Source organism: Xenia sp. Carnegie-2017, unplaced genomic scaffold, assembly GCF_021976095.1.
Source record: "Xenia sp. Carnegie-2017 unplaced genomic scaffold, XeniaSp_v1 HiC_scaffold_21, whole genome shotgun sequence".
NCBI lineage: Eukaryota > Metazoa > Cnidaria > Anthozoa > Malacalcyonacea > Xeniidae > Xenia > Xenia sp. Carnegie-2017.
The window spans coordinates 9,131,795-9,153,358 of NW_025813484.1; the positions used below are offsets into that span (position 1 = coordinate 9,131,795).

Consider the following 21,564-nt stretch of genomic DNA (forward strand, 5'->3'; position numbering starts at 1 on the left):
GTGAAATTGAGGAAGACGCTTGAGGTTACAGAAAGATGTCAAGAATCGTTTCATCGAATTCTGCAGATAGAAAGAAAAAAAGTCGAAATTTATTAAAACTCATATTGGATCGTAGAGTACATGGCTGTAGCCCTATCAAAGGTACAAATACCATATTGAGAAGACTTGTTGAATGTACACAGTCAAGAAAATTCATCAATGTATATGAAAAGTCCCACAAATCTCCCATGGTCTGTCATGGAACTAGATTGTATTTTGATTCCTTTGCCAAATGTGCCGATTTGAATAGCGTTAGTTGTAGCCAAACACCCAGAATGATGTATTCTATTGATAAATCTTTGACTGGTACTGGTGCTGTTGGTGGTCCGACCAGCCATGGTAAAATTGAAGATATGATTGAATGCGAATATCCATTTGATGAAGACACATTTTGCAAAATCAAAGGAAGTTTTTATGCAAAACGTCCGTACACAATTGCTTTAACTTCAAAAAATTATTTGGAGATTCATGATTTTGTTACTGGTGAAAGATTGGAAGAATGGTACTTGGGGTCATTAACAAAATTCAAATATCTGGGCTGGGAGAAAGAATTGGAAAGGATTGCAGTGCAGTCCACGCATTTGTCACAAAACTCTACCCAGTTGCAAGCTGACAATGTGTTTGTGTACATTGCTATCTTTAAAGTCACGCCATTGGAATTTGTTTGTATATTACCAATCAGCCAAAGAGTATTTGGTCGATCCATTACTTCCGTAACGGTTGCTCATGGATTGTTGACTGTCAGGCATCATAAAAACTTTGAACTTTTTAGTCTAGAAAATATTATTAGGAATCATATCACACCTCTAAAACTTGGTGAAAAAATAAAGTCAACAGATGGATGCTGGAAACATAAAAGTCTTAGCAATGGTATAATTGGAAGTCCTCAATTTGGCATACCTGTTAATGTAAATCTAACAGAAAAACCTGAAGTTCTTTTTCATGTAAGCGTCAATGACTGGGTCAGTTTTGGTGGCTATCCTTGGCATTATATTATCAATGATGAACAGACATTTTCTGTACGGTCAGTGAAAAATCACATTCCAGCTATAAATGGAACCTTTAAATATGATGAAATAAGTTCATTTGGTACGACAAGAGCTGTTTTTCATTCAGATTGCAGTGGAAGGATATTTTACATAACACCATCATATATACGGTAATTTGAGATGTTGAATTTGGGATGTTCTTGCTCATTTAGTTTTTCAACATCAAGATGTTTGATCAATTTTCTGTTTAGTTGCTTCAAGTTAAATGGCTGTAATTCTCAACGCAAAGCAAGCTCGTTATCCGAGGAATTTGTGTTAGATTATCGACCAAAGGTTGAGATACAAAGTACCAATATACAGACACGTTACGGTCGAACTATAAAGCAGTTGTATCCAAAAAAAGAATTTTCCAAAGGATTAGAAATAGTGCTAGATGTGGACTATGATGATGAACTTGATGTCTTTGCTGTATTGTATCTAAACACTGAGGAAAATGGTCAGGGTTTTGTCTCATTTTATGATAACCAGAGCAGTCAGCATTTAAGAAGTGTGAAAATCAACGACATATATGAAGAATGTGTTTATTCACTTTCAATTGAAAGAGAAACTATTGTGATTTTGTCGAAAATATTTAATCTTCACAAATGTTCAGTGTACAAGATAATATGTAGCGAATCCCCCCCCCCCTGGTTATAGTTTAATTACTTCCTAAAATTCGTAGAATTTTGACATGAACCTAAAGAAAAAGAAAAGTGCAATGGATATAAGGATTAAAGTGTTTCTATCGAAAGGAAGACGAAATTAGGTCTGTCTTATTTCATAGTTTAGTGTTTGTTTAAATTATCAATCGCGGTTGGCAGGGGGTTTACTAAATCATACTAAGCACAGCGCTTGTCATGGGCGCCAGAGTGACACTATTTGTCATGTTAAAGTAATTTGAAAAGTGGACATCCTGTTAAAATGGTTTTGTTTTCAGGTTTATTACTGAAGTTGGCTGTCATTGATAGTTTTTTTAGTTCACTTTGGAATCAAGAGAATGTCTACAGAAATGAATACTTCGGCAGAGAATATTTCGGCGGAGAACACTTCATTGTTGAGGTCGACCAACATTGGTGGTAATATCTATCGTGTGTACAGAAAACGATGGTTTGTCCTTTTAGTCGTGACGTTGATCAATTTCTCAAATGGAATTGTAAGTAGAACTATAACTTACAGTCTTTTTAATTTTAATAAACTTAGTCTTCTTTGGGATGAACTCTCACTATAAAAATTTCTCTTTAGCTTTGGATTACTTTTGCTCCAGTGGCTGATAAAGCCGGAACGTACTTTGATGTTTCAACATCAATAATTAACTGGTTGTCTTTGGTTTTTCCTTGTGCTGCACTTATATGTTCAATTATATCTGCCTGGTTTATTGATACTTATGGTTTGAGGGCAGGGGTAAGACAACACAAGATGTCGACAATGACAGAGAAATTATAATATGAAGAATGGATTTTAAAATACGTTTTTAGAAATCTTACTTTTTTTAGATTCTTTTTGCCGCATGGCTGAATGGTCTTGGTGGTGTTGTTCGTGTGGTTAGCACATTGCCACATGTTGGAAAAGCGAATCGTATTGTTGTTGTTTTGCTTGGTCAAAGTTTGGCAGCTGTTGCACAGACATTGCTTCTACCATTGCCACCAAAGCTTGCTGCGTTATGGTTTGGTGACTCTCAGAGAGTTTTTGCTAACATGATCACCTCCACATGTAATAGTTTACTTTGTGTTATTCCTTATTCAATCATGTGTGTATGTTTGTGAGAAATTCACTTTCTTCTCTTTCAGCCAACACAGTTGGAATACTAGTTGCAAATATCTTATCGCCAACAATTGTGAAAATGCCTAGAGATATACAAATTATGGTAAAATCTTACTATAAATAAAGCTCGCAATGATTTTTAATTTACTAGAATATCTTTTATGCATTGTAGTTAACAGTATTTGCTGCTCCAGGCGTGCTTGGAACAATTCTTGCCACATGTGGGATAACTAGTTCCAGGCCTCCAACACCACCTTCACTATCTGCATCCGAACCAAGCGAGACATTTTTATCCGGTCTGACAAAGGTGATGTTTTACAGTTTCTCAATATAATATTAGAACCCAACAAATAATTTTAAACATAGTCATAAACAATTTGGTTTTGTGAAATTTATTAAAAGAGTGACGTTTCGTCTTTACTCAAGACATCTTCAGACTAATTAGGAAGTTAACAAAAATATAGATATATATAGAGCTATTTACATAGCTTGAGGTATCAGGTTACAGTGAATGTGTAGGTGTGATGTGATGTATTGTGTGATATAAGTGTGATGTAAGTGTGATGTATTGTTAGGGTGAGGTGTTGGGACTAGAAAAGCTTAAGAGCGATGGAGCTGCCTTGGGTGTTAAGTGAAGGTTTTAATTTGGAGATGAGGAGGCTTTCGTGGATCATGAGGTTGAATGTGTCATGTATTTTACAGTTTCATTGTGTGAATGGTTCATAGTTTTTTGTTTTTTTGGTATTTATGTTTGCCTTCCAATGGAACTAAATGCTTTATTCCCTCAATGAAATTTTGTTTTATGATTATCGAGATAGATAAAGTTAAAGAATTTCTTTATAGTAACTTCTATACATCACAAGTTAAATAGGCATTTTGTATCTTGTTCTATTGTATTAATGTTAGATGGTGTAAATTTTTTTTTAATTTTTAGGCTATGAAAAGTAAATCATTTCTCGTGTTGATGGTTTGTTTTGGTTCAGGAATCGGAATGTTTAGTGCATTCACAACTCTTCTTGAACAAATCATTTGTGTCCATCATTATTCAGATGTAAGTCAGCCTTCTTTGTAAAAGCAATCAGGAGAATTTGCAAGTAAATTGCTGTTATGAATATCTATTTTTTAGACAGAGGCTGGTTATATGACAGCACTTGCTATTGGTTTTGGCTTCATTGGTGCTGGTATCGCCAGTTTATATGTGGACAAAACAAAGCAATTTGAAATGACAGCTAAAATCTGTTTTACTTTTGCTACTTTGTTTGTCATTTTATTTGGTTTGGTGAGCAAAGTTTGTGTTGAATATGTTCTGTGTTAAAGCAAGTTAACTATTGAACACTTTGGATCACATGAATACATTCAGAGCTTGTTAACTATTGAACACTTTGGATCACATGAATACATTCAGAGCAAGTTAACTATTGAACACTTTGAATCACATGAATACATTCAGAGCAAGTTAACAATTGAACACTTTGGATCACATGAATACATTCAGAGCTTGTTAACTATTGAACACTTTGGATCACATGAATACATTCAGAGCAAGTTAACTATTGAACACTTTGGATCACATGAATACATTCAGAGCAAGTTAACTATTGAACACTTTGGATCACATGAATACATTCAGAGCAAGTTAACTATTGAACACTTTGGATCGCATGAATACATTCAGAGCAAGTTAACTATTGAACACTTTGGATCACATGAATACATTCAGAGCTTGTTAACTATTGAACACTTTGGATCGCATGAATACATTCAGAGCAAGTTAACTATTGAACACTTTGGATCACATGAATACATTCAGAGCAAGTTAACTATTGAACACTTTGGATCACATGAATACATTCAGAGCTTGTTAACTATTGAACACTTTGGATCGTAGGAGGACAGCCAATGACAATTTAAGATTAGATAAGTAATCAGATTTGTCTCATGAAAACAGGTGCAATATGATCTCATTATATAATAAATCATGTTTGTTTTTTTCAGACTTCATTATATGAGGGTGAATTAATATTGATTAGTTTTTCTGTCTCTGGTTTTGGATTTTTTGCTTTGGCTTTGCTTCCTGTTTGTCTGGAGTTGGGAGTGGAATGCACATATCCTGTGGCTGAGGCGACAAGTGCATCTTTGTTGTGGTTATTTGGGTGAGTGTATTTACATAATAAACAAGCCAGTTTATCCTAACGTTATGTACAAAAGTTTGACAAAACACTTATTTTATCAAAGTAAGTGTTTTAACTAAACACTTGTTTTAACAAAACAAGTGATGCCAAGAAAGTAGAATGTTTTATGTTGATGTTTCTCATGGCTTTGCACGAGGAAAGATCAACGGTCTTAATATCTCTAAGTAAGCCATGTTTATTTGTCTTTGCATGGTTCATAACGAGTTCGTATCTTATCATTGAACATCATTTACTATCTTAAACAATTGCACGAAAAAAGCCATTTATTATTACGCATTCATGGTTGAAATCTTCTTCAGAATAATTGCTTCAGAGTATATCTAAACTTTTCCCCAGATTGGTAGCCTTGGATATTTAAACTTGTGTTATTGAATGCAACTTTCAATAATCAACGGAGTATTTGTTATTTCAAACAAGTTATTTGTTGAACGTGTTGTTTATATAGGCAAGTAGCAATGATTTTGATAGTTCTCGTTGCTGAAGCCCTCGGTACGGATATTCCAACTGAGAAATCGAAAAATCTACCTTGCCAGTCAGGCAATCTAGATCTCACTCATGCAACATATTTCATGGCTATTTACACCGTCGTCATTTCACTTGTTTTCGTATTATTCTTTCGGCCAAAACTTCAACGTTTACAAGCAGAACGGCAAGAAAGACATGTAGAACCTAACCAACCTTGTAACTGAGCAGTATCATGAAAACGAAGTCTGTGATTTCACACATAAAAGGGATTTTCTGGATAAATTTCTTTCTTAAAGGTATAAATTATAAAAGTGATTCGTTAGTCTCAACATCTAGCTACGCCCCTCAATTTTACTGCTTTTAGATTTTTAAATGCTTTCTTATGAAACGCTTTTGTTTTTATGCACACTATTGATGAAGAAATGTCGCCTTTAAAAGCTAAAAAAACACAAATGGCTGTTGATGTAAATATATATTTTATTTTAATACTCGGCAATCCATAAATTTATTTCCTAATAATTATACGCGTTGGATAATTATATTTTAAAAATAATTGAAGTATTACATAATCTATAATAACTAACAATTAAAATAACATGACTATACCATAATATTTTATACTATAAGATTTGTTGTATTATTGGTAGATTCTACAATATAATATTTGTGACCAGGGGTAAAGTTCTCATGAGCAACCCGTTTATTTTTATAGAAGTGCCTTATCTTGTTTTTGGGGTCCCAGTTGGTGGGGCCCTGGGACGAGTTTCCCCTTCGCTACCCCTGTCTGGGTGGCCTTATTATTGGTTAATTTGAAGTTGAGACTCTACCCATGTATGTAATGCCGCTACGTTGGCGTAGACTCCTGGATAGCCTTGTGAAGCGCACTGATAACCAAAGCTTGTTAATCCTGCCAAATACCATTTGTTTCCCCTTTTGCACATTAAAGGTCCTCCACTGTCACCTTGACATGCATCTATAGTTCCCGTGATGTACCCAGCACACACCATGTCAAAGCTTATATCATGAAGGTTACTATAGTAAGTTTTACATAAGTTTCTATCAATTATCGGCACCATGGCCTCCTGTAGAAACTGCGGGTAATCTTTTGCACTAAATGTCCGGGTACCCCAGCCTGCAATGACGCATTGAGTACCAACGGGAAATGCAGTACGCGCTATGCAGATAGGTAGAACATGTGTTGTATAGTTTGCGGGCATATGTAAACGTATCATAGCAATGTCGAAAGGTTTTTGCCTTTTGTTGTATTGTGGTATGATCGAAATTTGGTTGATACTAAATCGTTGTTCTTCAGATTCCAAGTTCAATACATCGTGTTCACCTTTAAGTAAGATATAAAGATATATTAGCGTTCTTTCAAATGTGAAACACGGACTTGTGTGTTCACCTTAAGTAAGATATAAAGATATATTATTGTTCTTTCAAATGTGAAACACGGACTTGTGTGTTCACCTTAAGTAAGATATAAAGATATATTATTGTTCTTTCAAATGTGAAACACGGACTTGTGTGTTCACCTTAAGTAAGATATAAAGATATATTAGCGTTCTTTCAAATGTGAAACACGGACTTGTGTGTTCACCTTTAAGTAAGATATAAAGATATATTATTGTTCTTTCAAATGTGAAACACGGACTTGTGTGTTCACCTTAAGTAAGATATAAAGATATATTATTGTTCTTTCAAATGTGAAACACGGACTTGTGTGTTCACCTTTAAGTAAGATATAAAGATATATTATTGTTCTTTCAAATGTGAAACACGGACTTGTGTGTTCACCTTAAGTAAGATATAAAGATATATTATTGTTCTTTCAAATGTGAAACACGGACTTGTGTGTTCACCTTAAGTAAGATATAAAGATATATTATTGTTCTTTCAAATGTGAAACACGGACTTGTGTAGATTACGTAACTAACCTAAAATGACGGTATATTTTCTCGTGTCCCGACTTCCATCAAAACAATGAGCAGCGGTCAATACCCATTCGTTATTGATTAATGCTCCTCCACACCAGACTGTACCGGGTCTATCCGAATTTAATATCGCTGCCACCCACGGCCAAGAGCCTTTTGCTGCCGAAGTTCCTCCGATGATGCGTCGATCAAGCTGATTAAAGATGTTGCGAAGACCACATGGTCTGTATGCATCTGGAGTGACGAATGGAATACAGGTTATTACCAGTTTATAATGAGAAGTTGTTTAATGCGAAGTCGATTTTTAAATTCATCGTATCTTTCGTGTATTTTTAGATGCAAGAAACAGTTACTCACCATCGCAAATACCGTCTGTGTTTGGATTGCATTTGCATGTGAAGCCACCGATTGTGTTGTTGCATGTTGCGTTTATGTGACATGGATTTGTAATGCATTCATTGAAGTCTATGGATTGAAAAATATAACGTCCAATTGAAGAAATGCCCTTCAAATTTGATATGTAGAATTTCATTTGCTATCCATGATCAAACATACCTGTACAAAATGTTCCATTTCCTGTATAACCTTTGTTGCAATTGCAGCGATACGAACCAATGATATTTACACATTTTGCATTTACATCACAGGGGTCACTCTCGCATTCATCGGCAACTAAAAAAAAAAGATTTTCGCTTTCACTGCAGTGCCATGAGGTATTCATTATATTTGGCAACTCGTATGTCTCAACCTGGAACTGCATCACTTGGATAGATTGTGCAATTTGATTGGTCCAGTAAAATGTCATCAATAGCTATATCGCTCTTCTGATCGTTACCACTCACAGCTTCAAACACAACCTGCAGAGAAATTGTAGTTTGAAATTTCTGCTATCATGACGTGAACGCATAGACGCCGAGAAGGCTGTAAGCGTTGACTATGAAGATGATCAACTCTAAAGATGTTGAAACGTCAGTCGACCTCAACAATCTTTCCCAAGACTGCACTAACACGGAAGAAGGACTGTAAGCGTTGACTATGAAGATGATCAACTCTAAAGATGTTGGAACGTCAGTCGACCTCAACAATCTTTCCCAAGACTGCACTAACATGGAAGAAGGACTGTAAGCGTTGACTATGAAGATGATCAACTCTAAAGATGTTGAAACGTCAGTCGACCTCAACAATCTTTCCCAAGACTGCACTAACATGGAAGATCTACATCTGCAATTATGTTTTAGTTTTATGTTTTCACTGTTGTATTGATACCTCGCTTGATCTGTTAAAACGTAAAGGTACACGACCTTCCAGCCACTGTACTTTCCTCGCACCCGCCAAGTTCCATAGTCTTGTCGTGTAATTCCTTCCAGTTTCCCTAATGAACACGTTCAGCTGGCGAACATCACTTCCTACCATGTAGTAGTAGAACTTTAAACAATAATTGCCTTTTGGTTCAAGTACTGGTGACACTAGCCATGCTTTATCTCCTGGACGTTGTCTTGTCGTTTCAATGTACACATACACTCCTAGAACGCAACGTACATATCACTCAAATGTATAAAATGGAAAATGTGAAGAGCAGAGGTAAGCATATCAAGAAGTAAATGTCTTAAAAGAATTATCTCGATCTAAAAACTACATAATTGCTGTTCATTCTCTTCTATCGGTAAGTAAATTATTCAATGTTGTTTATTTAATACTTAAAGATGGATTTCAAAATAGCAAATACCATGGTGAATGGTGATAATAACAATGTAATAGTTCTTAAAAGAACTGTTTTAACCAAAACACTAACCAAACAAAACTGAGTTTTGGTTAAAACAGTTCTTTTAAGAACTATTACATTGTTATTATCACCATTCACCATGGTATTTGCTATTTTGAAATCTATCTTTAAGTTTGTCACCACGACAAAGTCTCTGTTTCATTATTTAATACTTCGGTCACTTTAATTACCACTTTTTGTTTTTTTAGTGTGATCAACACTTGGACCAGTGTTAAGTGTCGGCGTTTCCGCACGATTCAGCTGCCAGTCAAAATTATCTTCTTTCTTTTCATTTCGCCAGCTGCAAGTATTCAGTTCAAAGTCACAAGAAACTAAAAAGAAAAACGAGGTTTACTGTCGATAGTTGTTCATTTTCGCCATGATAAACGTGCAAAACTCTCCCTACCCTTAGGTCGACATTTAACTCCTGCATCACGTGAGTGGTTACACGTGACATTGCTCCAGCCGTTATTGTTGCATTGTTTCAGAAATCTCTCAATAACTCCGGTACATCTTATCCTTTCCAACCAAATGCGTCCAGTTCCATCAACAACCTCGTTACCCCTAAGTGCTCTCAATGCACCTTCGAATCCCATCTCTCTACATGCTATGTCGGCGTCATCTTTGTCCCATCCTTTGTCACATATTGTCCCCCATTCGTTACTGTAGTAGATCTCGATTCTTCCTTCGTCAGGCTTGTCTGAACCAGCTAGACGAATTGCTAAGTACCAAGCAATAAGAGAAACATGACCAGTTATACATAGAGTTAAAGTTTCTGTTGCTAAATGACGTGTACTTACTTGTGGGAACGCATTCAACTCCAACATCTAGATCGTGTGTACAGATTTGATCGACATTTCCCCATCCTGGATGTGCGCAGTTAGCTAGTTTACTTTCATTACCCTGGCATTGTACGTTTGCAAGCCAGATTTTTCCAAAACCAAACGCGCTCGTATAGCCTGCAGCATACGGATAGCCTGCATCACGACATGCCACCTGAGTGTCCGCAAAACCCCAACCAATGCTACAAATGGTCCCCCACTCTCCGTCGTAAAGAACGCTCACCAGGCCTTTGTGATCATCGAAGCCAAGTATACGAGTTGCTACGTAATATTGTTAAAAGTGCAGTTTAAAAGGAAGTTTTCAAACGCAGGTGTAATGCAATGGAGTATTATACAATTGAGCACTTTAAACAAAGTATATGTGTGTATTGTGAGTATTTCAAACCTCGACAATTTCCAGGCTGCAGACATGTGCAATTGTAAGATCCTGGTATGTTATCGCATCGACTGTTGGTTGGACACGGTTGCGAGGAGTAACATTCGTCAATATCTGAAATGAAACATAATGACCCAAGAGATGAAGAGGGAATAGGACGTAAAAAGCAAATGTTTCTCCTACCGTCGCACTGAAAGCCGTTTCCTGTAAACCCAGCTTTGCAAACACATGAAAAACCTATGGATGTATCGTTGCACAAAGCATTCTGGGAGCACCGTTTATCTTTACAAGATGATGGTGGTGGACCTGTAGGAATTTTACGTTTACATTGTTTGAGATAACTAGACCCTGAGATGCAGAAATACGACTAAGTACATCAATCAAAATTGTTTATAACGACTCTGTTGGTATTCATTATCACTTACGGATTGCAGATGATTTTGTTACCAAAAATGATGATGTTGGTGTTGGGAAAATTGAGGATTCTATCCCGGCTGATGTTATTTTATCAAGCATCTTTGTTGGCGAAGGGGTATTGACCGTGATCAAGGGTGAACGAATCTCTAGGCTTCCGCTGACAGAGTATTTTAGTGCGGAGATATGTTTAAACTCCAGTGTACCAAAAGCATGAAACATCAAAAGATTGCTTGGAAGTATAAGTTGTTCCATTGGAGATGACTTCGTTGGTTCAAAGTGGATACTTGACGATATTTGTGTACGACTGGAGGATATAAAATGGGATGTTGAAGGATAAGATTGCGTACTTGTCGAAGGATCCACAGCTCCTGTGAGCGTAGTAAAAACAAAGTAAGCTTTACTGAATTTTTATGTGTTCCATAATCTTTCTTTAAAATACACGTACCTTGCTCGCCAATATTTATTCTCCATTGCTTCACTTCGAATTTTCCAGTGAATGAGGTAAGAGAACCATAAACGTTTTCAACATACTGAAGTAATTTAATTGTATCACTTCCTTTACCGTATAAACTGTTTTGTTGTACAGAAATGTTCGACACTTTAATTATTTGTTTGACATTACCCTTCGGCCAAATTACAGACGCAAGTGATTCTGTCTTCTGAACCTGTAAAAAAGTATCAACTCGTCACTTTGAAATGTTTATTTACAAAGAAATGATCAATAAATATGACAAATTTTGTTCAGTAAACAACAGTTTTACCAACCAGTACAACTTGATTTATCTCAACATCATTTTTCATGTTTAAATACCAGGTCACAGGACATGCGGATGCAAGCACAAGGACTACTTTATTTGTCAAATGTCCTTGTTTAACAACTGTTATCCTTGAGATCCCAGGTATATCACAACAGGGTGACGTTGCTTGATACGTTCCCAGAACGTGAACCTCGTACGGAGAGCTTTTGTTACTATGACAATGATAAGTTATAAAGTCCTGACTACATATCTGTGTCGAAGAGATCTCTGTACAAACGCTAACTGGATGGTTTGTCGTCGTCGGACCGTGCTCCATAACACAGCTCGACATCTTTGCTGTTGAGAATTAAATTTTTCTATTTCAATGGTGTAAAATGGTGTAAAACAAGAGCAAATATGAAGACGACATGTTAATTAAGGAGCGGTAGAATTGTATTTCCTCTCCCCTCTCTTATACATAGGAAATCGAGAAAAGCAAACTAAAAAAAAATTCTTTATCACCAAAGAGACTGCTTTGAGTTGCCGTCAAATACTCTATTCATCGATAAAAAAGCAATTTCTAATTGTATCATGGTAAATAAAAGTTTAAAAAATGGCGTCAAAAATTTTGTCAAATATGTTTCAAGTATTTTGCAATTGTATGTCATGCCAATACTTACGTAAGCAGTTTCTTTGAGCGAATCTTCCTGAGCATTGGCAGTATCCTGCCTGGCAACTAGATCGTAGTAACGGATCGTCTTCACCATCGCAGTAGAAACCAAAAATGCATTCTATAAATGAAATAAGATTTATGCTTTGTACTTAGTCAGTTGAACCATTAATGAATATATATCTTACAAGGTTAATTTTTTTGATTGTGAAACTTGTCGAGGCTTGAATGCAAGTTATGTTTTAAACTCATAAAATTATAATATACACTCACTGACTGACTGACTTTAAAAATTAAGCCACTTACTTTCGTGCCTATTAAATCCATATTATGTACATCGTCATTGACATATTGTATCTTTACATGGAAATTATTTTCCTTGGGCCATAATTGTGCCAAAGCGGCACACAAATTTATTTACATTTATAAATTATTTCATCTCCACAACAAAATATATTACTTTTGTTGTAAATCGATCACTGCTGATCACCGCTGTTCTGACAGTTAAAAATTTCAATTTTTTTAATGTTTTAGCTCGCTTAAAAATATGATTTTAGCTACATGACGCTTGATCATATTCATTACCATTATGTCATACCTTGTAAATATGTATTTCCTTCGCCAAATTTCCCTACTAACCAGTAGATCATAACTAACAAGGACAAATAGTTATTTTTACGTCTTCTCGATGCACTTAGACCATAAAAGAAGAACATTTTTCTGGTATATCCTTTCCTCAATGCTTTTGTCGACGGTGTTTCCCAGACAATTACGTATTTGAAATTGTTTCACATTCTATCTAAGCATTAATTTGCAACGCTTCGATTGTTCTTGTATGTTTATTCAGAAAATTTGCTTTTCTTCATTGCCAATATCGTTGACAGTTTCCGTAAAGAACTCAAAAACTTGAGTGTGTCGAAAAAATATGTTTTCCATGAATAAATGCTTTAATGCGATGTTTCTACTGATGTATTTTATATTTTTTCAGATTACTATGTCATTATTACTAGTTGTCATGGCCTGTGGGTGAATTGTGATTAAAAAGCCGAGTAATAAAAAATTCATTGTCGTTATAGATGTAGTTTTTCCGTTTGAGAGATACAAGCTAATTAACTTCATTGGAACCGATAAAACTTATTTAGGAATTAAAATGTTACAATTTATAGACCGAGCATAAACTTTGATACAGAAATATTCTTGGAATGTTAAAACTTTATGTGGTTGATTTATTATTCATGATTTAATTCAAGATTAAGTATTTCGATGCTTTATAAGAGCTATCGAATATCGATAAAATATATCATTATTGACAATATTTCTTAATCATCGATCCTTTTGATGAACGATAAGTGAGTTATAGACTATTCAATAATCGATACAACTTGAGTCTGCAATTGTATTGGTCATCAGCAGTGGACAGTAGTATCGTGACTTCATGAAACTTGAGAATAGACATGATGCATTTTGTACAAAAATTATTTGGCTAAATGTTAAAAATAGTTCTTGTCGCAAAAATCAAACGTTGAAAATGTGCTTATACATTTTCTTATGTTGGAGAATTTATTTTTTTGTATTTATAGGTCAGTAATTTTCGCATTCGCCTCAAATGAAAATACAGCGACCATGTCTAATGTTTTTTTAGTTCACAATCTTTCCTATGTCAGTGACCATAATTGATTACCTAATGAACTTTTGAGATAAATCTCATATATTGGCTCAAACTATTTACGATCTTAATAGCTACTTATAATACTTTTTTTCAACCCTACAGCACACATTGTTGTGGCATAATCAATTAACGCGTTGTCAAAAAATGGTAGATTTTGTCATTCGTTAAAAGTAAATCACTTTTCAACTTAATTAATCGAGCACATTCTTTGTCTGAGGAATTTCGAATTTCTTCAAAGAAGCATCTAGTAGCTTAAATTTTCGAATAATTAAGCAAGTGTTGAGATTTTCTGACTAATATAATGGAATAGTGCTGCTATAGATATCCAACACTTTTTTCATCAATAGCCTTGTGCTGAAAGTTTCATTCAAATGTTATTTTTCTTGCCGAATGGAAAATGTTGTATTCAGGGCATGTTCATATCGCTAACTCCCATTTAATTGCCATAAAATGCGCGATAATAAAATACATGGCTCTACTGTGTTTGAACCGTTGTCGTTTTAAAGCTTTTCTATGTTCTTTTTAATTGTCTTCTTCAAACAATTGTATAAGAAATAAAATAATATTTTCTGTTTTTGGGCGAGCGTAAAATGCATTCCTGGCAATTAACTTTAAATTTTTCCGTAAATTCAAGTGCATATTTGCGCTTGTTTGCTTTTCAAACAACAGATTTCCATTTTGTTATCATTTTCTCTTGATTTATATCTATGTAGAGCTCTTTATGCAATTTCAAAAATTCAATGAATGAAACTTTGCCAATTTTTTAATTTTTCACAACGACAAAACTTCTTCACGAAATTCAGTGGCATCAACATAAGAAATTTGCATTTTCCTCGTTGCTTGTTGTGAAAAGGATTTTTGTAGGGTAAGCATTAAAAATTGCAGTGATCTATTTGTGAAAATTTGGAAACAACGTCCAAACAGACATGCTAATGAACAAATGCTTCAAACCTAAAGTGTTTATTTAAAGAATCAGAGATTGTGTGATGATAAAATTTTATCTTTAGTTGATAAGTTGTTAAATGTTTTCCTCTCAGCCTATCTTTTCTCGATCGGATTATCGGCCACGTATTTTCTCCTTAAAAAGAATGAATTGAGTGGGCCAAGAAACGCCAGTCTATAGTTTTGAATGTGCAGAGAATTTTTGCAGTGACAGAATTGAAAGCTGGGTGGAGAACTTCTGAGGAATCTTTTGTTAAAAGTACGTTGAGAGAATTTCTGTCTGTCTGCAACACAAGCGAACATTTCTGCTTTCTTTCAGGTTGGCAATTTCTCCACAAGGAAAAGTGGCATCGAAAACTCTCGAAGGAAAATCCCAAAGAGATCGAAATAATGACAACTCAGTGTAAAAGGATTTGTTGACTCGTGTTTTCAACTCTTCGATCTTTCATCGTTATCTTTACGACACATTTGAAATATCGAATTAACAATCAACAATATAAAAGATCGCTGATCCTTAAACTGCCTGCTTTGTCTACGGCATTTCCTTCTCAGATCGTCGTACAATCAAGAGTTTTCATTTGAAAATGAGTTCATTAAAATTTTCTAAGGACCAGTCTCCCAGTACCATTACCATAGTAAGAGATGCTGATGGTATTTCAACTGTTGAATCTGGTCCTGTTGGTGTAACTCACTCATTGACCTTCATGAGAAGAATCAAGTTGCATCGTTATTCTCGTCTTGAAATGTTCCTTGTGTGTGTGGCCCTTCTTTTACTTGTTAGTTTGGTCGTCGTCATACTTGTCTTGGATGAAAATAATCACAGCAAGGAAACAAATAGCAAACCGAGGGAAAATTATAAGAAAACTGTGAACAACATTGCACGTATGTTTAAATTCTTTTGAAATCCATATGGTTGCACGCAGTTAACTTGCGCTGCCTACATTTTTTTCTTCAATCATTGTAGTGTCCCTGCGTTATCTTCTCTAAAAAAAGAAGTAGTCAATGAGTCTTTAAATTTGATTTTGTTTACATGAGTTGTCGCATTGTTTTCGTAATGTGGTCCGAAAGTCAAAAATGAAAAACGACTTGAGATTTTGGCTATAGAGGTTTTTGAATGATTGAATGTTGCATGTGTCCTGCTATGGAAGGTTTCTACTATTTTACCTTCGTGTTTTATGATGTGAAATTAATGCATTTTTTATTAGTTTTGCCAACAAAAACAAACATTGAGATATGAGATGATGATAGGCTGCTGCTCCACGATTTGACAGCTTACGTGGGCAGTTTGTATGTGTGGAATAACACCCGGATGTTTGTAGTGATAATTTTTCTCAATATATCAAAATATGTCGAGAAAAATATGAAGTTGAGCTTTCATCTTGATTTTGTGTATTGTGAGAGAAAATGTTGAGACAATTAAATGCACGCATGTTGACTCTGAAACGATATGAAAGTCATTGATAAATTAACTGAACGACGATATGAACTGACGACACGTTTTTATTAAACTTTACATAGTTTACATCAGTTTGTTTAATCAATGTCAAATGCCCCAACAAACGGGCCTAACAATACGACTTGCTCGACATGTTCTGTGTCAACTGTTAGCGAGGCTAACGGTGATATTAAGAATGAAATAGTACTGATGTTTTTGCAATCTTTGTGATTGTATGGAAATGTAACCTCAACGTAGTTGGTCTTGAAAATTAAGTGCTTAGTTCCAGTTTATTGAACACGAGAGGTCATTACTTCTGTCAATGAACAACTCTAATACAAGTCACCATTGATCAATTTATTTGAAGTTGATGAATGATTGTGAACGATATAGAAACACGGTGACAATTGGGAAATGTATTTTTATTGTGTTTTGAATTACGAGAATAATGATCAGCAAATTGAACGCGCGTCATTCGGTTTACTGGGATTTTTTACATCGCGCGAGAACAAATTTGATCAGTAGAACCAAAAATATCTTATTACTTTAATTGGATTTGGCATTTCTTTTATAAATAAGTTTTATAAACGTATCAAATGATCTCATCTTTTCTTCAAAGGTGTTCTCGCCTACATGGACGATAGTGTCGACCCTTGTAAGGATTTTTATCAATTTTCCTGCGGTGGATGGGAAAAAATAATTATATTAAAGATTCGAAAGCATACGTGTTTCCTTTTCTTCAAGTACTCCAGAAAAACAAACGCCAGTTGAAAAATATTTTGGAAAACGAAGAAACAAAAGCTCAGTACTCTAAAGTAAGTTATACTTAACTATATTTTATAAATATGTATAGTTATATTTATGTTTGGAAAGTGGAGAAACTTGAAGTTGAAAAGATTTAATGCCTTTGATCCTCATCGTCCATCATGTCAATTTTTGTAATTAAAGATCTCATACTAAACACTCGAATGTACTTTTGTGAAATTGAGTCAATTATACTGAGGAGAAAACATTCTTTTTCAGAGTCCTTTTATGGTGAAACTATTTCAATTTTATTCATCATGTAAAGACTCGAAAACGATTGATAAATTTGGTGAATCCCATGTGAAAGATCTTCTAGTGGAGCTGGCAGATTTCGACCTAACAAAAAAAAGAAATTCCAGCTATGATTGGCCAGATGTTGTCGTAAAAATTAAACGTCAACTTAACATTGATGCATTTTTAAACTACGTGTATTGGACGATCTAAGCAACCCCACATTTAAACGAATTGTGGTGAGAAATGGGCCATAAATTAAAGTTATGATGGATATTTCTATTTCAATGTTAACTATAATTAACTGCTGCTCAAAGATTTAATACATGTGTGGCACTTCTCTTTATTTTTTTAGACTTTTCCTCTTCAATTACCAAGCAGTATCATTTTGTTGGGCTCAAAAAGTAAGAAAGAGGTATGGGGATGTATATAGAAGCAGAATTTCAGATTGTGAATCACGATGCTTCATGGCATCTAATATTTGTCTTATTCTCATATAAGGAAAATCTAGAGCGCTATGTTGAGTTTATGACAGAAGTTATGTACTTGATCAGTTCATCCGACAATCGAACGTATATCAAGCAGGAAATGAGAAAAGTTTGTGAGCTTGAAGTAGCTATTGGAAAGGTTAATTTTATCTTCTGAAATGTAAACATTTTTCACGCAGTTTTCTTGTCGATCGATTTACCATTCAGACAGTAGTTGTCATTTATTCATTATAGAGTCAATATCCTCCAAACTTGAAAGGGATAACCATTAAAAATCTATCAAACAAAACCAAGGTTTTTGTCTTCATTTACAAATATTGAGCTCAGTTTTTCTACGTTTAACTGACGATTGTATTTTTTTACAGTTTGATTGGCTCAAATTCTTTCATAGTTTATCGAAAGATGGCGGTTACATCTTGACACGCGACGAATTATTAATTACATCTGCCAAAATGCTGCACAGCATTCTCGGTGTTTTGAACAAAATTGAAGCTAGGTAAAATTCCTATTTGTCTGTTCGAATGTCTCTTCGTAAGTCATAAATCATTTTGTTTTTTCAACGACAAATGTCTTTATGAGGTTATTTTATTTTTCAGCACTATTGCAAATTATCTCTCCTGGAGAATCGTTTATGAATTAATTAATATCCTCCCATCAAAGTTTGTAAGACTTTTTGAAGAATATAAAAGTGTGAAAATTCACAGATGGGACATGTGTGTTCAACATACCAGCTATGCTTTTCCTTTGGAGACTGCATTACTTTATGGACAGCGTGTACTACCTAAAGGCACCCAGGACGAGGTAATATCAAATAGATTCATGGTTATAGTTAAAACTTTGATATTTTTATTCAGGATAAAGTTTTACAAATAAAGTAAATGGTTTGAGCCCGGGAGTATCGTTTTATTCAGAGTCAAAAGATGACTACCGCTAAGGTTGTCGAAACGTCAGTCAACAACAACAAAACAGTCCTTCTCAGGACTTTACTAACCTGGACGATCTATATCTACAAACATGTAAAGTTTTACAAAGTCACTTAGTGTCATGCTGTACCTGTCGTTGAATGATAACATGTTAACCAGAGACTCTAGTTTGTTGTTTGTCACTTGTGTAAGTTCTGTTACGAATAAAAGTAGATCGTAATGTGGCTAAACTAGTTTGTGGCATGCATTGAACTAGTTATGCACTAGTTTATAACTCTTTTATATTTCGATATGAACATCGTCACAACTGACATAATGGAAGTATCTGAAAATATTCGAACATTGATGTATGATATAATTGTAATTTACACATAAATAGGCAACAAACCTATTGCAAGATGTAATGGATGTTTTTCTGGGTTTAATACCAAAGCAATCGTGGATGGACCAAAGAACACGTGATAAGGCTCTTCTTAAGGTACTATTTTATGTCCTAGAGCAATGTAAAGTTCACTTGACTCAGTTTTTCTATCGATAAAGGCAAAATCTATGTTATACGACATTGGATATCCCGAAAATCTAACAATGATCCTTTCAAAAGAAGGCTTGAGAGATGTTAGTATGTCAATGTTGTTTCTCTATCCTTGCATGTCTTGGATTCGTTAATTTTTGTTTATGTGTTTATTTAGTTTGCCATTGATGTCAATTACGTAAAAACCTACAGAAATATGATAAGATTTGTGGTGTTGAAGGAGATCAAGTCTTTGAAAACGGTCAAGAACCGCAACACGTATAAGCTCTGAATTTTTTTTATAATCGGCTGTAATTTTTTAAAGTATTTATGATTGCATTTCTTCTTTCAGATTCATGAAAAGGGAACCGTTGAAGCCCAACGCTTATTACTACCGAACCTACAATAAAATTGGTATACAAGTCATTGTTCTCGTATTTTATATATGTCTTCATTTGATTATTTCATTGGTGTTCCAGAAATGGCAATCAGTCTCCTCGAAAACACCTTTTTTTCCATCAAAAATTACAAGTAAGAGTGTTTTTCATCCTAAGATGTTTGTTCGTTCAAGTCAACGTTTTCCATGTACAAAATATCTTACAAAGCTTGTAGGGAATTTTTCACGACAAGAGTATAGACGGATACAGCTATATAGACGCCATTACTTGTTATTTTAAACAATCTTAAGTGTTAGCTATAGCATTTTTTGTTTCCATCCATGTCATCTAGTGCTTGTGACTTTTGTAGGGCAGCAAATTTTGCAACTTTAGGAATGATTTTTGCCCACGAAATAAATCACGGATTTGACATTCAAGGTTTGTGTTTCACAAAACGAGTGACATGGAGTGCGTTTTTATATAATTATTAAGATTGAATGGATTACGATAACCGTTGCCGTATGGATTGTTTTAGGCAGTAGATATGATGAAGTTGGCAATGTTGGAAAGTTGTTGTCGAAAGACTCGTCCAATTACATCTATCAAAAACATTTATGTCTCAAAGATTTGTACAACAATTTCACTCATAATAGCGAAAAGGTGTCTACGTACACGATTGTAAGGTATGACATGTTACAATCGCTCATTTTTCATGTTGTATAATTTAGATTCGTAGCGTCATCAATCATCGAGAACAATTCTGTGATGCCGCCGGGGTAGAAATTGCATTTCAGGTAATCTTCTTAATCATGCATGCTTACTGTAGGTTACCGTGTTTCTTAAACTTTGTCCATTCATATTGTATGATAGCCATGGTACTATACTATCTATTTCTGCTCTAAGTTTCTTATTGTCTTTTTATGTCAACTGGACTCCTACATATGATAGATTTGCATTCCTAAATATCACAATGTTTTAGTTGATCTAATCAAGCGTTGCTACCGTCAGTTGTTCACAATCATTCCGTTCAGAACGATCAAATGTTAATCTTTGCATTTATAACGATTAATTCCAGGCTTATCAACGATGGAAAAAGCAAAATACAGAAGAAGAAATGTTGCCTGGAATTAAACTAACTCACGATCAACTTTTCTTTGTTTCTTACGCTCAAGTATGAATAAACTTTTTGTTTTTTTTTTTGTTGATGTCTATGTTGTGGACTTTAACATATATTACATTTTTATCTACTCAGATGTGGTGTGCAAAATACAAAGATTCTGAGTTGAAAAGAATGTTAACAAAAGGCTCGTACCCTTTCCCTCTCAGAGTCCAGGGGACCATGATGAACTCGAAGGGATTTGCTGATGCGTTTTCGTGCGTCCCCGATGCTCCTATGATACCTCATAAAAGGTGCGAGGTTTGGGAAACGTAATTAAGACATCTTTAGGCATTGAATAAGATATATGATAAGGTTAGTCTTTATTTATTTTGTTATCAGATGATCTAGATGTATTGGACAATTACATGTCTGGCGTAAAAAAAGATTTCTTTCGTTAAAAAATCTTTTATTTTAATTTCTGCGGGGTGATCTCCCACGCATTTTTCGTATTTCGTTACAACATCTTTGTGATCGCTAAAATTTATCTTGCTACTGTACCATCCTTCCTAAACCAGCGATATTTCAAAGTAAAATACAACTGTAAAACTTCGATGATGTCGAAGGCAGTTTACAATCAAAAGTCGACTCACGTATTTAGTGTATCGTGTGATATTTGCCACTAAAATTCCAAACATTTTTTTACGTAAAGGAAAGACGTTTAAATCAAACGGAAAGATGGGAAAATGTTTGCTTTAGTTCGTTACTATACTTATCACAAATTGACACGTACGTTTTTCTATCTTGCAAAACATTGTCTCAAAGACATAACTACAAGTTGAGCCCATTGATGTATTTATGTGGA

General features: G+C 34.8%; 4 protein-coding genes and 1 long non-coding RNA gene across 7 annotated transcripts; 4 read left to right on the top strand and 1 right to left on the bottom strand.

Annotated features, from left to right (window-relative positions):
• The first annotated feature begins 16 nt into the window (after positions 1 to 16).
• LOC124444629 (DDB1- and CUL4-associated factor 17-like) lies at positions 17 to 1,829 on the top strand. The gene is made up of 2 exons (XM_046995253.1): positions 17 to 1,198; positions 1,280 to 1,829. Exons 1-2 carry the CDS (start codon positions 36 to 38, stop codon positions 1,722 to 1,724), a joined length of 1,608 nt encoding a protein of 535 aa, XP_046851209.1. The 5' UTR covers positions 17 to 35; the 3' UTR covers positions 1,725 to 1,829.
• Positions 1,634 to 6,188, top strand: LOC124444636 (solute carrier family 49 member A3-like). Of its 2 annotated transcripts, none has more exons than XM_046995266.1 (10): positions 1,634 to 1,833; positions 2,005 to 2,220; positions 2,310 to 2,468; positions 2,561 to 2,777; positions 2,855 to 2,931; positions 3,001 to 3,135; positions 3,763 to 3,879; positions 3,955 to 4,107; positions 4,824 to 4,981; positions 5,466 to 6,188. In XM_046995266.1, exons 2-10 carry the CDS (start codon positions 2,065 to 2,067, stop codon positions 5,707 to 5,709), a joined length of 1,416 nt encoding a protein of 471 aa, XP_046851222.1. In that variant the 5' UTR covers positions 1,634 to 1,833; positions 2,005 to 2,064; the 3' UTR covers positions 5,710 to 6,188. The 2 variants fall into 2 exon arrangements, with proteins under 2 accessions (XP_046851222.1, XP_046851221.1); XM_046995265.1 differs by having other exon boundaries at positions 1,765 to 1,833; positions 2,036 to 2,220.
• LOC124444622 lies at positions 5,945 to 13,103 on the bottom strand. The gene is made up of 16 exons (XM_046995236.1): positions 12,822 to 13,103; positions 12,234 to 12,344; positions 11,582 to 11,910; positions 11,262 to 11,481; positions 10,825 to 11,184; positions 10,583 to 10,705; positions 10,409 to 10,513; positions 9,982 to 10,284; positions 9,588 to 9,902; positions 9,373 to 9,513; positions 8,686 to 8,942; positions 8,168 to 8,276; positions 7,975 to 8,091; positions 7,777 to 7,884; positions 7,423 to 7,653; positions 5,945 to 6,824 (listed from the first exon to the last, which is right to left on the bottom strand). Exons 1-16 carry the CDS (start codon positions 12,937 to 12,939, stop codon positions 6,283 to 6,285), a joined length of 3,489 nt encoding a protein of 1,162 aa, XP_046851192.1. The 5' UTR covers positions 12,940 to 13,103; the 3' UTR covers positions 5,945 to 6,282.
• On the top strand, positions 11,036 to 12,179 carry LOC124444655. The gene is made up of 2 exons (XR_006947982.1): positions 11,036 to 11,206; positions 11,631 to 12,179. It is a non-coding gene; the product is annotated as an uncharacterized LOC124444655 (long non-coding RNA).
• A 1,679-nt stretch (positions 13,104 to 14,782) lies between the features above and the next one.
• Positions 14,783 to 21,147, top strand: LOC124444635 (neprilysin-11-like). Of its 2 annotated transcripts, XM_046995264.1 has the most exons (20): positions 14,783 to 15,093; positions 15,154 to 15,716; positions 16,889 to 16,924; positions 17,014 to 17,084; positions 17,293 to 17,543; positions 17,660 to 17,719; positions 17,806 to 17,931; positions 18,027 to 18,086; positions 18,158 to 18,288; positions 18,389 to 18,593; positions 19,095 to 19,193; positions 19,256 to 19,330; positions 19,405 to 19,505; positions 19,579 to 19,640; positions 19,706 to 19,757; positions 19,974 to 20,041; positions 20,139 to 20,263; positions 20,332 to 20,397; positions 20,679 to 20,774; positions 20,856 to 21,147. In XM_046995264.1, exons 7-20 carry the CDS (start codon positions 17,833 to 17,835, stop codon positions 21,033 to 21,035), a joined length of 1,419 nt encoding a protein of 472 aa, XP_046851220.1. In that variant the 5' UTR covers positions 14,783 to 15,093; positions 15,154 to 15,716; positions 16,889 to 16,924; positions 17,014 to 17,084; positions 17,293 to 17,543; positions 17,660 to 17,719; positions 17,806 to 17,832; the 3' UTR covers positions 21,036 to 21,147. The 2 variants fall into 2 exon arrangements, with proteins under 2 accessions (XP_046851220.1, XP_046851219.1); XM_046995263.1 differs by having other exon boundaries at positions 16,889 to 17,084.
• Positions 21,148 to 21,564: the final 417 nt, after the last annotated feature.

Coding starts and splice junctions, on each gene's coding strand:
- LOC124444636 (XM_046995266.1), top strand. CDS start 2,065: ATGTCTACAGAAATGAATACTTCGGCAGAGAATATTTCGGCGGAGAAC. Junction 2,932..3,000: donor CTAGAGATATACAAATTATG/GTAAAATCTTAC, acceptor TATGCATTGTAG/TTAACAGTATTTGCTGCTCC. Junction 3,136..3,762: donor TTTTATCCGGTCTGACAAAG/GTGATGTTTTAC, acceptor TTTAATTTTTAG/GCTATGAAAAGTAAATCATT.
- LOC124444629 (XM_046995253.1), top strand. CDS start 36: ATGTCAAGAATCGTTTCATCGAATTCTGCAGATAGAAAGAAAAAAAGT. Junction 1,199..1,279: donor ATAACACCATCATATATACG/GTAATTTGAGAT, acceptor TTTTCTGTTTAG/TTGCTTCAAGTTAAATGGCT.
- LOC124444622 (XM_046995236.1), bottom strand. CDS start 12,939: ATGTTCTTCTTTTATGGTCTAAGTGCATCGAGAAGACGTAAAAATAAC. Junction 9,903..9,981: donor AGTTGAATGCGTTCCCACAA/GTAAGTACACGT, acceptor CTTGGTACTTAG/CAATTCGTCTAGCTGGTTCA. Junction 9,514..9,587: donor AGTTAAATGTCGACCTAAGG/GTAGGGAGAGTT, acceptor TTTTCTTTTTAG/TTTCTTGTGACTTTGAACTG.
- LOC124444635 (XM_046995263.1), top strand. CDS start 17,833: ATGACAGAAGTTATGTACTTGATCAGTTCATCCGACAATCGAACGTAT. Junction 18,594..19,094: donor CTAAAGGCACCCAGGACGAG/GTAATATCAAAT, acceptor ACACATAAATAG/GCAACAAACCTATTGCAAGA. Junction 19,506..19,578: donor ACGGTCAAGAACCGCAACAC/GTATAAGCTCTG, acceptor TTCTTCTTTCAG/ATTCATGAAAAGGGAACCGT.